The sequence below is a fragment of the Bos grunniens genome, chromosome 12, assembly GCF_055505025.1.
Source record: "Bos grunniens cultivar Pamir isolate PY7600 chromosome 12, Bosgru_T2T1.0, whole genome shotgun sequence".
NCBI classification, from domain to species: domain Eukaryota; kingdom Metazoa; phylum Chordata; class Mammalia; order Artiodactyla; family Bovidae; genus Bos; species Bos grunniens.
Window position 1 is genome coordinate 69854062 of NC_141176.1, and position 13127 is coordinate 69867188.

General features: G+C 43.8%; 1 protein-coding gene across 2 annotated transcripts in view; it reads right to left on the bottom strand.

The window, feature by feature from the left end:
- Positions 1-13127, bottom strand: part of LOC147361858 (ATP-binding cassette sub-family C member 4) — a 186016-nt gene that overhangs the window by 90213 nt on the left and 82676 nt on the right. For both annotated transcript variants that reach the window (XM_086328622.1, XM_086328624.1), the window contains 7 exons: positions 10865-10959; positions 10555-10641; positions 5553-5649; positions 3252-3461; positions 1931-2071; positions 1014-1051; positions 354-448 (listed from right to left, as the gene is read on the bottom strand). In XM_086328622.1, the coding sequence (XP_086184748.1) occupies positions 354-448; positions 1014-1051; positions 1931-2071; positions 3252-3461; positions 5553-5649; positions 10555-10641; positions 10865-10959 (763 nt within the window). The remainder of the gene's footprint in view (positions 1-353; positions 449-1013; positions 1052-1930; positions 2072-3251; positions 3462-5552; positions 5650-10554; positions 10642-10864; positions 10960-13127) is intronic.

Consider the following 13127-nt stretch of genomic DNA (forward strand, 5'->3'; position numbering starts at 1 on the left):
ATGTGTTTCTAATCCCCTCACACATCCATAAAATAATATAAGATTTAGCTAAAGCAACCTATTAGAATAGACAATAGTCACATATTTCCAGTGGCTGATTTTCTCAATATGCAATGCTGGTTTAACTTCCAAAATCCAGTACAGAGCAAATTAAGAGTCTTCATTCAACCTCTTTTCTTCTAGCAGATTTTTAAAATAATTATTCTAATTAATTCACAGAATAAATGCGGCTGGCTCAGAAACTTAATCTGTTAAGACATTACTGAATTACTCCTGGAAGCCCTAGTTGCTCACATGGGCTCATTGTAAGCGACTCAGACTCTCGGATAATAGACCAGATGACTCAACTTTACCTGAGTAAATTCCTAAGTACCAGTTCAGATCGAGCTTCTCGGTTACATTTCCTTGTCCATTAACAGTGACATTTAGGGCACTCTGTTGATTGGCCCTAGGGAACAGGGAAGAAAAAAAGATTACACGATAGATACAATTAGGTAAATATTAAAAAAAAAAATCATCCTTGATTTGTGAAGTCACACGCGTCAGTCATGTCCGACTCTGCGACCCCATGGATTGTAGCCTACCAGGCTCCTCCCTCCATGGGATTCTCCAGGCAAGAGTACTGGAGTGGGTTGCCATTTCCTTCTCCAGGGGATCTTCCGACCCAGGGATCGAACCTGGGTCTCCCGCATTCCAGGCAAATCCTTGATTTAGGAGACATGATTTATGCTGCAAAATGTTTCCCAGCTCACAGGGCCCTTTGTTTCTCTACTGTAAAAAAAATTTCAATTTGAATCACGACTTTCAGCTCTCTGAACTGTCTGTGAGGAAGCTGCTAAGGATCATGGGAGGTCACACGCCACCAGCAGGATCTTTACTTTTTCTTCAGGGAAACTGCAAGAGGGTCAGTCAGAAGAGGAGGCTGAACAAGCCTGCCTCCCCCACCGACTCTGTGGAAAGGTGAGGTTCATGTAGATTTCACAGCACTTTGGGTCAGACCAGAAATCACTTACCAGTATGAAAGCCACCAATCCTGCAGGATGTAGGAAACCTGGAGCAGGAAACAACAGTCACTCACACACGGACATCACTGAGCCTCACACCCCGCTCACTAGGATGGGGGACGGAAAGGCTCCAGAACACGGAGACAGTCCTTCCAGCTCAGGTCTGTGCCAAGCCCCACACCCCAGATGACCAAAGGTCAGAGGAGGGCATGCTACATTTTAATATCTCTAAAAGACGCTGTTTATTTCTAGAACCTCTCTGTCATGTACACACACCACCACGAAGCTTCACTTATTTTGCTATGCACATATGATACTTTACAATGCAAATTCCAGTGGACTTCAAAACACAGTGTTTATATACATGTCGGGATTTTTCATAGGATAAAAGCTTGATAGGTACTGTGATAGCTAGTTTTCTGTGTTATTTTGGCCATACCAGTCTCACTGATTCAACAAAACACTACTCCAGATGTTACTGTGAAGGTATTTTGTGGGTGTGGTTCACATCCATCATCAGAACTTACAGGAGATCACCCTCAACACTGTGGTGGCCTCGTCCAGTCGGACGAAGGTCTTAAGAGCAAACCCTGAGGCTTCTTGGAGGAGGAAGAAATTCTGCCTCAAGACAGCAGGTTCAGCTCCTGCCTGAGGTTCCAGCCTGCAGGCCTGCCTTTCTGATTTCAGAATCACTCAGACAGATCCCACAACCTCATGAGCCAGTTATTTGAAAGAAATCTCTTAATTCACATATTAAAAAATAATAATAATACAGTAAGGTAAACACAGTATAAATAGTATTAAAAGTATCAACATTAGGGCACAAATCAAAATAAAAATTGTTCCTTTACAGCTTATTTTATTTTTGTTTAATCAAATAAACAAGAGGGTTTTTTTCCATGGAAAAAATAAAAATCCTTACTTACCTGAGCTGCAAGGTTTACTAGAATGAGGAAAATGATGATAAACCAGTGAGCACCGGCTGTGAAGTAATTCTTATAAGCCTTAAAACCAACTTTTCCTTCCGAACGGGACTCCTCAGTTAGGGTAACCTGTATATTTTCGGTCTTGGAAGGAAAGGCAGAGAGAGACAAAAATTTAAATAATGAACCCTAAATCAACAATAACCTCCACTCCAAAGCTGCAGTGAAATAGACACAACTCATATGCTGGTAGGAGGGCAAGATCCTACAGAGAGAAAAGAATGTGGAAACTCTGAGCCAAACCATGTATGCATTTACCCGGCCATGCCAATTCTAGAAATCTATCAGAAATAAGGAAATGTCATCTGCAAAATGTTACTCATTCTCAGGTGCCTTTGCTTAAATAAACAGCATGATTAACCGCACACGTACAAAGTACCTGATTAAAGCATAAACGTAGATGCTTTCTCCAAAATAATACACGAAATGATATATAACCAAAGTATCCATGTAATTTATTTGTGCCCCTCAGTGACGACAGAGTGGTTCCTGAATGTGGAAGTTGAGGGACTAATCTGAATACTCATCAGAATCATCCCAGAATCCCGGGTATGGACAATGAGAGTCTGGACACTGAGAAAACTGCTAGATGATTTTAAAGGAGACCTAGTGCATTTGTCCATTTTTGTCTATAGGATTTAGAATATATTACACAGTCACATGGGCCAAAGGTTTGCTGCCTACTGTATATGCGAGATGACAACATATGGTTCCACATCTTGAAAAATAAGAAAGGAAGATGGGAACACATTCCAAAGTGTCTGCTGTGTGTTGGGTGCTTTGCACCTTGGTGACAGAGGTGTCCTGTCACAGACCATCTGATGCTGAAGCAAAACAATACCATCAGTCACCTGCAATGTCAGAATATTCCAACACAAAGCAAAAGCAGCTGACTTAATGGAAGTCATAGCAGGCTAGGAATGAGGGATTCTTCAAATTAACCATCTGGATGAATAAGGGAAGCCGGGGTCCACCAGAGCACATACAGTTAACTATGGTAACAAGAGTTCCACTGTCAATACCACATACATCGTGCAAGTCATAGCAGTGCAACCAGGACTTGTCTCCGTCCTACGCCAAAAGGAGAAGCCGAATCAGGCTGGCTCCCCGCATGCTGTTTTAGTTCTACCAATTTCATGGAACAAGGCCGTGGAAATTTGGTGTCTTCTTTGGAACACAGAGATGTCATAAACAGAGCAGACTGAAGGTCCATGAGGCCACCAAGAACGACAGACCCGCGCATGCTGCAGGACGAGAAACTCACGTCTTGGCCCTCTGGAGTGGCCTCTTTCAAGGAGGGTCTGGAAGACTGTTGAGACCAAACCGAAGACTCGGAAAAGGTGCGGTTCCTCAGGGTAGGACTTCCTGGAACCGGAGATGGTTCAGCCTCCTCATTCTCCTTCTTTAAAAGGGAACCAAAATCTATCCCGGATTTCAGGAACTCAGTGTAAGTCCCCTTTTGCACCATTTGGCCCTAAAACAGCAATAAAGAATTTGAGAGTTTGTTAAGGTGTCTAATCATTTATGATATCTATCTTCTTTGTGAATTGTACCTTCTATCATTAAAAATATTCATCTTTGTTTCATTTCAAACAAATAATTAAAAAAAAATTTGAGCCAAATGGATTTTCATTTGATAATACTAACCAATCGTGCATACATGCATGTTATACATGCTAAAGCACTTTAATCGTGTCCAACTCTTTGCTACCCTATGAACTGTATAGCCTGCCAGGCTCCTCTGTCCATGGGATTCTCCAGGCAAGAATACTGGAGTGGGCTACTGTTTGCTCCTCCAGGGGATCTTTCCCACCCAGGAATCAAACCTGCATCTCTTATGTCTCCTGCATTGGAAGGCAGGTTCTTTACGACTAGCGCCACCTAGGAAGCTAATGGTAAACACTAATCAAGAGAAGTAAACTGATATTAAATCATGATGTTTGTAAGAAAATGATCTTGAGGTCTGAATTTCTGGTGGACAAATCTAGTTCAGTTCAACTAGAACAGAAGTGAGCACTGTGCTCTCTGCCAAACCCTGTGTAAGGTTTGGGGACGAGAAAGAAATGTGTGCTCATGTGTTAAAGATGGAGTCCGTTGGGCACTTAGGAAAGCAAGAAATAACAGTTTGGTGGGAGGATCAGCACAATCTCTTAAGACAACATGGAAAGTTAGAGAAGCCTCATGAGACAAGCAGAAATTTTTAAGAAGTCCACTAGGGAGGATATTCCGTAAAAGAAATTTGTTGACACAGAGGTGGGCACTGACTGGCACACCTGTGTAGGTAAGGGTCATTAGACAAGTCTTTGCTGACCACTGCCACAGTACCACATGTCTGACTAGGACAGGGCCTGAAGAAACTGACCCTGCACAGAGAACTCAAGAGATATGACTTCATAGTCTTTAACACCTCCCCACAAACTCAGGAAATTCTCGACTGAAAATTCAGTATTCCCCCGGAAAAACTACCTCAGCAAGGAGGTCATAAGACCGGGATGCTCTAATGCCTTGGTATGCCACAATCAAAAACCTAAGCCAGAAGCAAAGCACTTAAATCCGAGGATAACATAGGCACAACCCATCACCAGCGGCTGGTCTTCCCCAAATTAGGCAACTGCTTAAGCTACAGCCAGTCGACTCATCTTCTTCGAAAACTGTGCGACACATCATTGCAGCGTCCCTCATTTACAAAGTTACATAAAATAAGCTGCAGAAGATTTCTACTTTTTCACCATATGAAACAAGACTCAGCTGATTCACTCAGTGGTGAACAAAATATGAGGAAAAATCCCAGGATGCAAACGAAACAAAGAAGACAGCTCTGGTTAAGGCAAGTCAGGTGGCCCCGCATGCTGGCTAGGACGCCCCTCTCCGGGAGAAACCCAATGAAGCCTTTGGGGACCATTTGATACTGCAGAACAAGGAAATGATTGAGGATATACTGTACATCTTGTCCTCACCTGGGAGACAAGTGCATTTACCTTATTTAAGGAAAGTTGCATACAACGTTCTACTTAGTAAGATGCACTCAGAAACCACTAGTGGCACAAAGACAGCAATTTTACTCAACAACCAAGTATTAACCATTCCAGGGGGCAGCCGTCCCCGCTCTGCTGTGAGGGAGGAACCAGAACAACTGCAAGGATGGTCCCCAACTCATCCAGGTGTGCTCACCAGGAGACAACTGGTCATTCTGACAGTACTGAGTTGGCCAGAAAGTTCACTTGGTGAGTGAGCATATTCTTCAATAAAGTTCTTGGTGACAATGAAAAGTAAGTCTTTTCTTGTTGCTTAAAATTGATCAAACTTTTTGGCCAACTCAATACTAAACCTGAGGTTGTCTTCTCAAAACAAGCCCCACGTAGGCAGGGCCTTATTCTCCTTCTGCACAGGCTCCCACACGTATCAGACACAGAAAGAGATATGGGTCGTAAGAAGAAGAAGGCAAAAAACTGAAAGCTAAGAAAGAGGGCTTTGTCACAAATCCAAGCCGACTGCCCTGCAGGGCAGCCTGGCCTTCAACACACCACAGTGTTAGCAATTCCAGAGACTTCTAGAAATTACTTACATCTTTTAATATCAGAATCTGACTTGCAGCTTTTAGGTACTGCAACTGATGAGTCACTAAGATTCTGATCTTCTCGTGCAAGGCTTGACAAATACACCTACAGATGGAAAAGGGACAGTATGCAAACACACATTAGTGGAAGTCAGCCAAACTGCAAGCATACATTTTGAAAACACAATGAGACAAAGACAAGACAGCAAAGACGTGTAGTTCAAATACCAATATGAATAAAAATACAAATTACATACAAATTGATTAATTCAGCTAGGACCTCAAATTATTTAGCAACAAGTCTGAATCAAGCTCCACTAAAAAAAGGAAAAATTCTAAAAACCAGTCTAGTGAAACATGCATCCGCTGCTGTTTTTCCTAAAACTGATCTTAATTATTTACATATTTCATGATGAAAAACAATGGAGCAATACTGACATTTCAAAAGTTGACTAAATTAAAATACTAATTATTTTATTGTTATGTTGAGAATGAGAACAGTGATTGATGTCACAGAAATATACATACATTTTCCTTAGTTTCTTAAATGTTGCTTTATGATGTACATATTAACCACCCTAAAAGAGTCATATTTTCTCGATAACCTTAGCCATACTCCCTTCCATAGACATTTCTTCCTAAGTAACATTAGATGGAAAATGAATGCAAGTGTGGCCTTTATTAGTCTCTATAACATTCCCAGTCGCATCCAGGAAGTAAATCTTACTTCATTTGCACTGAAAACTCTCTCAATGTGAAAATGAAAAATTACAGGGCCCCGGTGACCACGGGCAGAGGTCCAGACAGGTACTCTGGGAGCCTGAGGCCCTTGCAGAGCAAATCTCAGGAAGCTGGGCCAGAGCTCAGCCTGTGAGTGAGTCAGATGGGGAGTCTGGAGGCCGCAGACTGCAGCTCAGTCCCTCTCATGAGCCTGACGACTAAACCTCACTTTCTTCATCTCAAAATAACGCCAATGACAACCCATTCATATGTTCTAAAAAATCAAACCACCAATCCGCTCAGTAAATGTCAGCCCCCTTCCCTACTCCTAACCACAAGCTGTCATGTGCTTCGGACACAGGACAGAAAAGTCCTAAGGGGACACTGTGTCTGTGGTCAGAAGACCGGGGATGTAGACACATATGCCATCGCTTCATCAAGTTCAAAAAGATTCATTTATACCTTCTGACAAGTCTTAGTTCAGCTTTTGTGCTAAATTTCTTTTTTTGTGTGTGTGTGCTAAATTTCTTGACCAAGCATACCTTTTCAGTTTTCAATGGAATTTTTTGCTACATTCAAAATTTACCTGCTATTAACCACTGAAGGCAGATGGGCTGGTAGGTCCAAGATGGCACTAACCCACAAGTTTTTTAAAGGTTTCCTTCCTGACATTCCACCACAGATAAGGTAATATAAATAAGCACAATAAAGTGATCACTTTTGATGGCTAGGAATGTATTCCTAAGTAAGACTTTTATTCTGAATCTCTAGAAAAATAATCTTCCAAGTTTTGAAGAGTAAAGATTTCTAAGACATACCATAAAAATTGACTCAGCGATGAATTCTTTAAAATTATTCCTATACGAGAGCTGTGTTAAGAAGGGATAAATCCCATAGAATACATCAAATATGAACAAAATAAGAGTCCCTATCTTCATTCATTCAATCAACCAACTTTGGTGAGGTACCAGGCACTGTCCCAAAAGCCATGGATACACCCACAGGTCAAGACAGCAAAGAATTCTCTGCACTGCGCACAGGGGGACACTGAACGAGTACAGGACATGCCTATGGGGCTGTGATGTGTGCTCTGAGGGAAAGCAAGAGGGGCTGCTGTCTTAGACAGGGAAACAAGGGAGCCCTGAGACTGTCTGGGGAAACATCCTGGAAGAAGACACAGCAGGTGCAGGGGTCCTGGGACTGAACACGCAGGGCTGAGGCACCTTCCTGCATTCACAGCGTATGGAGGGTGGGGGGACTCATAAATGGTCAAGGGCACCCACTGAGGGCTGTGGGAAGCCAGAGGGCACAGGCGCCCCCTAGAGGAGCGGGAGGGAACGGCAGGGCCCACCTTCCTTCTGTGTTCTGGGGCACTGCTCCTGGCTCTGGGACAGAGGGACCAGTGTGAACAGACAGACAGGGGTGAGAAAGGACCCCACAGAGCCAGCACAGCTGGACACCGAGTGGGTGTGCGGAAGAGCTGGAAAGGCTGAGGTGGGCAGACGGCAAAGAAGCCTGTTCTCTGTTTGAGGACCTGGAGCTGCTTCCTGAACGGGCTGGGGTGGGGGTGCGGTTGTCTGAGAATGGCTGGAGCGGGAGGGTGAGCTGTGTAGACAGCAGCATGAGAATCCGATCAAGACAGACATGAAGATCTGATGACACAGGAGGCAGGGGTCTGGCAATGTGGAGTTGAAACACATCAGGATCCACAGCGGACACAGCTAGGACTTAATCAGCTCATCTAAGGCCCCTCACCTTCTGTAGCTTATAGAACCCACTATGCTCACAGCATAAAGTTGTAACACTCATGAACCTGAATCACCTTGGATATAGATTCAAGACTAGAGGAAACTGTTAATGGCAAGTAGAAGTGTGAGTCACTCACTTTTAATAGAAAACACTCCCCATTACTAAGCTCTGACACGACCACCATCTCTCATAGCATGTTGTTCCATCCAATTTTCTAACTCGTTGAGAACATCCTCAGTTGCTGCTGAGTGATTTCCTAAATTGCATTCGTGCTCCCTGCCCTAAGTTTCCCCAGAGAATGTGGTTCTGATTGGCAAACAACAATCCAAACAAGCTTGCTTCTATCAAGTTTACATCCAAGGTCATTAAACCCAAGAGCTATAAAAAAAACTTCTCTGTTTGAAGGAGAACTTTTGAGAACTTCTGTGATAAGTACAAGAGAAACGAACAGGCTGAACTGCCAATGATTCCAGGAGTGAGGAATGGCAAATGAAGCTTACAGCGCTCACACCCTGTTACCAAACCCATGACAAGGCACTTTTCTATCAGGTCACAATCAGGAGAGGGTGGGAAAGCCGGATGAGACCACACAGCTGGAAGCAATGCCACATGCCCTGCTCTCCTGTTCTGAACAATTTAATGCTTCTTTGCACTTGTTATCGTGGTGGTGGTGGTGGTTTAGTCGCTAAGTCATGTTTGACTCTTGCGACCCCATGGACTGTAGACTGCCAGGCTCCTCTGTTCACGGGATTCTTCAGGCAAGAATACTGGAGTGGGTTGACGTTTCCTTCTCCAAGGGATCTTCCCAAGCCACGGATCGAACCTGGGCCTCCTGCATTGCAGGTGGATTCTCTACTGACTACAAGGGAAGTCCCTTTTTATTGTGGTTAATAAAACATATCATTACATAACATGAAATTTACCACTTTGCCTATGTTTAAGCATACAGCTCAGTGGTATTAAGCCCATTCACACTGCTCTGTAACCATCACCACCATCTGTCTCCAGAGTGTTTTCATCACCCCAAACTAAGCACAAGTTACACACAGACTTTGGTAGAACCCGCCCCATGACCCTGCTTAGTGGATGTGGTATCCCAGGTCCTCGTATCCAGAGCTCAGCGCTCCTCACACGTCTCTCTCTCTCTCACACATCTGCAGACTCTGCTGAAGCCTCTCTACTTTGCAGTTGCGGCTCTGCTGTAAATCAATCATTTCCCCTCCAATTCAAATGCAGACACCTGAGAATTTGGTGATAAGGCCTTTAAATACATAATTGTTACCCCTAACGACATTAGGTCTAATCCAATCTGACTTGTATCTCCAGAAGCAAAGGAGCCTAACACAGAAGGGCAGGGCACGTGAACAGAAGAAAGCCCACATGAGGAAACCGGAAGGTGGATGCTATCAGAGGCCAAGGAGACAGGTTCCTTAGAGGCAGGAATGAGAGCTGAGCATCCAAGTCTCCTTGTTCTGCCCAGTGTGGGTCCTTTCCCTCTCCTGGCACACTGTCCTCCTGGTAAACTAAGAGGTTTTGTGCAGTAACATCTGTAAGGGCACTGATCTCCGTGCACACAGCAGGGTGTTAATAAGTGCAGCTGGAAGGCTCATTGGCTTTAACAAGGTGAACAGCAGCAAGGGAACTAACCAACCGTGGGGGAGATGCAGATACTGTTTCAGAAAGACAGAGTTCATGAGGCTTTCAAAGAGGTCAGTCTAAACTCCACCAGAGGCCACGGTTAGCGTGACTTAGACACATTATACACAGAAAAACATCAGAGTTGTTCTTCTTCAGAGGTTCAGTGGCCAGACAAGAGCAACAAACTCAACAACAAACAAGAACAAATTTCAGAAACACAACGTGAGAGTCAGGAGTTCAGCCAGATTCTAGATACCTAGTTTCACAATCAAGTTACACATACATTGTGGATTTAAGCAAAAACTCTAGTAAGAATCCATGAAGCAATGAGCAATGACTGAAGACATTCTGAGGTGCAACAAATCATTCTCAGATTCTATACCTTATTCAGAATTTCTGAACCTACAGAATAATAAGCATCATCAAGGTCTTTCCACAGAAGCCCTATGTCAGTCCTGAAAACATCACTTTTAACATGGCTTAAAAAAAAAAAAAAGATGAAGGAAAAGGATTGGCAGCCAAGTACCAGATTACTGAGTCCCACTCTCCGATTTAAAAACTGTAAATCTTCCTGCTTATTTCTGGGGTCTGGATCCATCCACAGTGTCTGGTTATCAACTGCAAGTAGCAGGAGGAAATCAGCCATCTATTCCTCACTCCCTAAGGACAGACTCCACTCTCCTCCACACCCTGGAAGCACCTTCTGTATTTTCCTATCTTGACCTCATCATGATCAAAATTTCTCTACAATGGATCTTCTGTAGAATGAAGGGAAGGGAGAGAGGGATACCAGGGCAGAGCCAGCTGAGTCTCTTGAAGCACAAAGGCTTTCCTGAGCTCTTTTCCCTGATCTTTTAATCGGTTCTTGGAAAGCAGAAATAATAGGAAACAGGAGCAAACTCACAGTTCAAACAAGTGCCTGCTAACTTCTGCGTCCACTGCGCTGAGTGGATCGTCTAGGAGGTAGATGTCTGCATCCTGATACACGGCTCTAGAAAACGTAGAGAGACGTTAGGATAAAACACTTCACACTCCCTGGGTCTCATCTCCGAATCACAATGGTATCTAACAACTCCATGTTCATTCCAGGAGCCCAGGGAAGGGACCAAGACCCTGCTTCACACAGGCCCACCTGGTGAGTGGGGTCTGTGTGCTCACGTCCACTAGGAGTGGCAGAGGAGGAGGGGCAGGATGGCAACTGAAACCCCATTTACCTGGCAAGGTTGACCCGGGCTTTCTGCCCTCCACTCAGTGTGGTTCCCCGGTCTCCTATCATAGTTAGATCTCCATCCTCCAGAAGCTGTAAATCCTACATGGAGACAGAAAAGGGAAAAAAGAAAAAGATTTAAAATGTGTTCTCCTCCTGCCATCCTAACCTTTTAGCCTTAGCTCTACATATAAGTATTTTATGAACAGCAATGAGTATATTTCATAATGACTGAATTGTAATCTTGAATATCAAAAAAACCTCATTTGTTCTGATTCCATAGGTTTTCACTGCATTTATGAATTTGACCATGATAACAAGGAAGTATTTATTGAGGATTGATTATACTCCAGGCATTATTCTCGGCACAGTGAATTCAGGGATGAGGAAACAAAGTCCCTAGAGTTTCTTTCCATGGTATGAGACAGACGATATGGAAAATGAACCTGCGTGCAAGTACTGAGGATGAGAAAGAAAAGGAAGCCAGCTCAGGGCAACAGAGAGTAAAGAAGGGAAGCGAGTCCACACTGCGGTCAGGAGGGCACGGCTCACAGAGTGGGTGTGAGCAGATCAGTGGGAGGCGGGGAGGGGGGCTTCCGTAGACTGCCTGTAACTCAAGTGATGCTGCCATGGCGAGCAGAGTTCATAGAGTTTGTTATCCACTAAACCCTCAGGCATCATCCTAGGATGCACAGCAGCACTTTTCTGCAAATGAAGCTGGAGCTTCTCTGTACTTTAGCAAATTTGGGAAGAACAGAAACAGCACAGTGAAGCCCCCAGGATAAGCAGCTTTCTCACCTTCTAAGTCTCAACTTCTTCTTCTACAAAATGTGCTGCAGAAACAAGAGTCACTAAACTCAAGGATGCGATGAGAACCCAAAGTGTATAAACACCCTCCATAAATGGAAAAAGGACACGGACTGATTATAACTTGCTACTGGTGAATGAGCCTTACTATCTCATCAAACCAACACTGGGACCCCATTCACCGTGTGGATCACAGCATGTAAGGCACATGACCATAAGGAGAAGAAAGAGACTGTCTCCATCATCACCCTCCCTGAAAGCCACAGGCGCGCACACACAAACACACACACACACACAGCTTCCCTGCTCGCTGGAAGCTTAACAGGGGTGCATCCAGTGAAAGGCAGCAATTGCTCTGTTGTGAAAATTCATCATTATTTTACTTTAATTCTTGCTTTTGATTTTCTGGAGATACAATAAGCCGGTTTAAGATATATTCCCAACCCTAAACACACACACACACAGTTTACTTGGTCTCTGTTTTACTGGTGACAGCCCCTGCAAACTCTTTCAGTTTTTAATGCCTAGATTTTATGTTGCTTTGGTTTCCTTCACAAAACAGCACCACACTGTAGCATGGCAATCTCAGCTATGCTCTGGAAAAGGCACTTAAGTCCACTCTTCCATTTCGCACAGCTGGGCTCCAAGAAACAGGCTCTCTCTGAGTCCGGTACCAGGACTCCAAGTATGCTGTTGACTCTGCAAACTATTTATGGGCCAGCCACAAATGGGAAAAGCATTTCACAGGATTTGAAGTAAAAATCCAAGTCAGCCTAATTTTCCAGCCACCATTTTCTGATTAGGTAAAAGCGGAAAAAGTCTGAGTTCAGCATATAATACAATGCCTCCCATGGACAAGAAAGTTTTTATTTATTTATTTTTTAAAACCAATTCCCAATGAAGAGCAGACACACAAACTACAGGGAAACTAGGAAATGGCTCGCTGGTTTGATGCCATCAGCCAGGAGCACATGGAGGGCCCTTCAGGGACGCTGGCTTCTTGGTGTAGAAACAGCACAGAGCAGACTGTTGAGTTTCTGTCAGAGGAAGGCTGGATTCCTGAGTCAAAGCAGGAGGACCCTGACTTTTATCACACCTGTAACTCTATTTCGCCGATGGCAGAGCACTACGATTTCCTTTAAAGACGATGAAACTGGGGCCTTGTTAGGTTCAGAAAAGAAGCCAAAAATCACAGAGAAACAAACTCAATCCCTGAGCCTCATGACTCCTAAGCCTCGTCGTTTAAGCTCGACCCCTCCAGCTGACCAAACATTTTGGCTTGTTCCCTGAACTGTGTTGTGTAACTCACTATACTGTCACCTTGAATAAGGCATCAGCTTAATTCCATGTTGCCAAATGTGATTACTTCATGTTTTATTACAGAAATGTTTGCAGCTCAATGAACTTAAAACGCTTGCTTCAATTAGATCTAGTTATCATGTGTCTAGTTGTTATTAATGCAT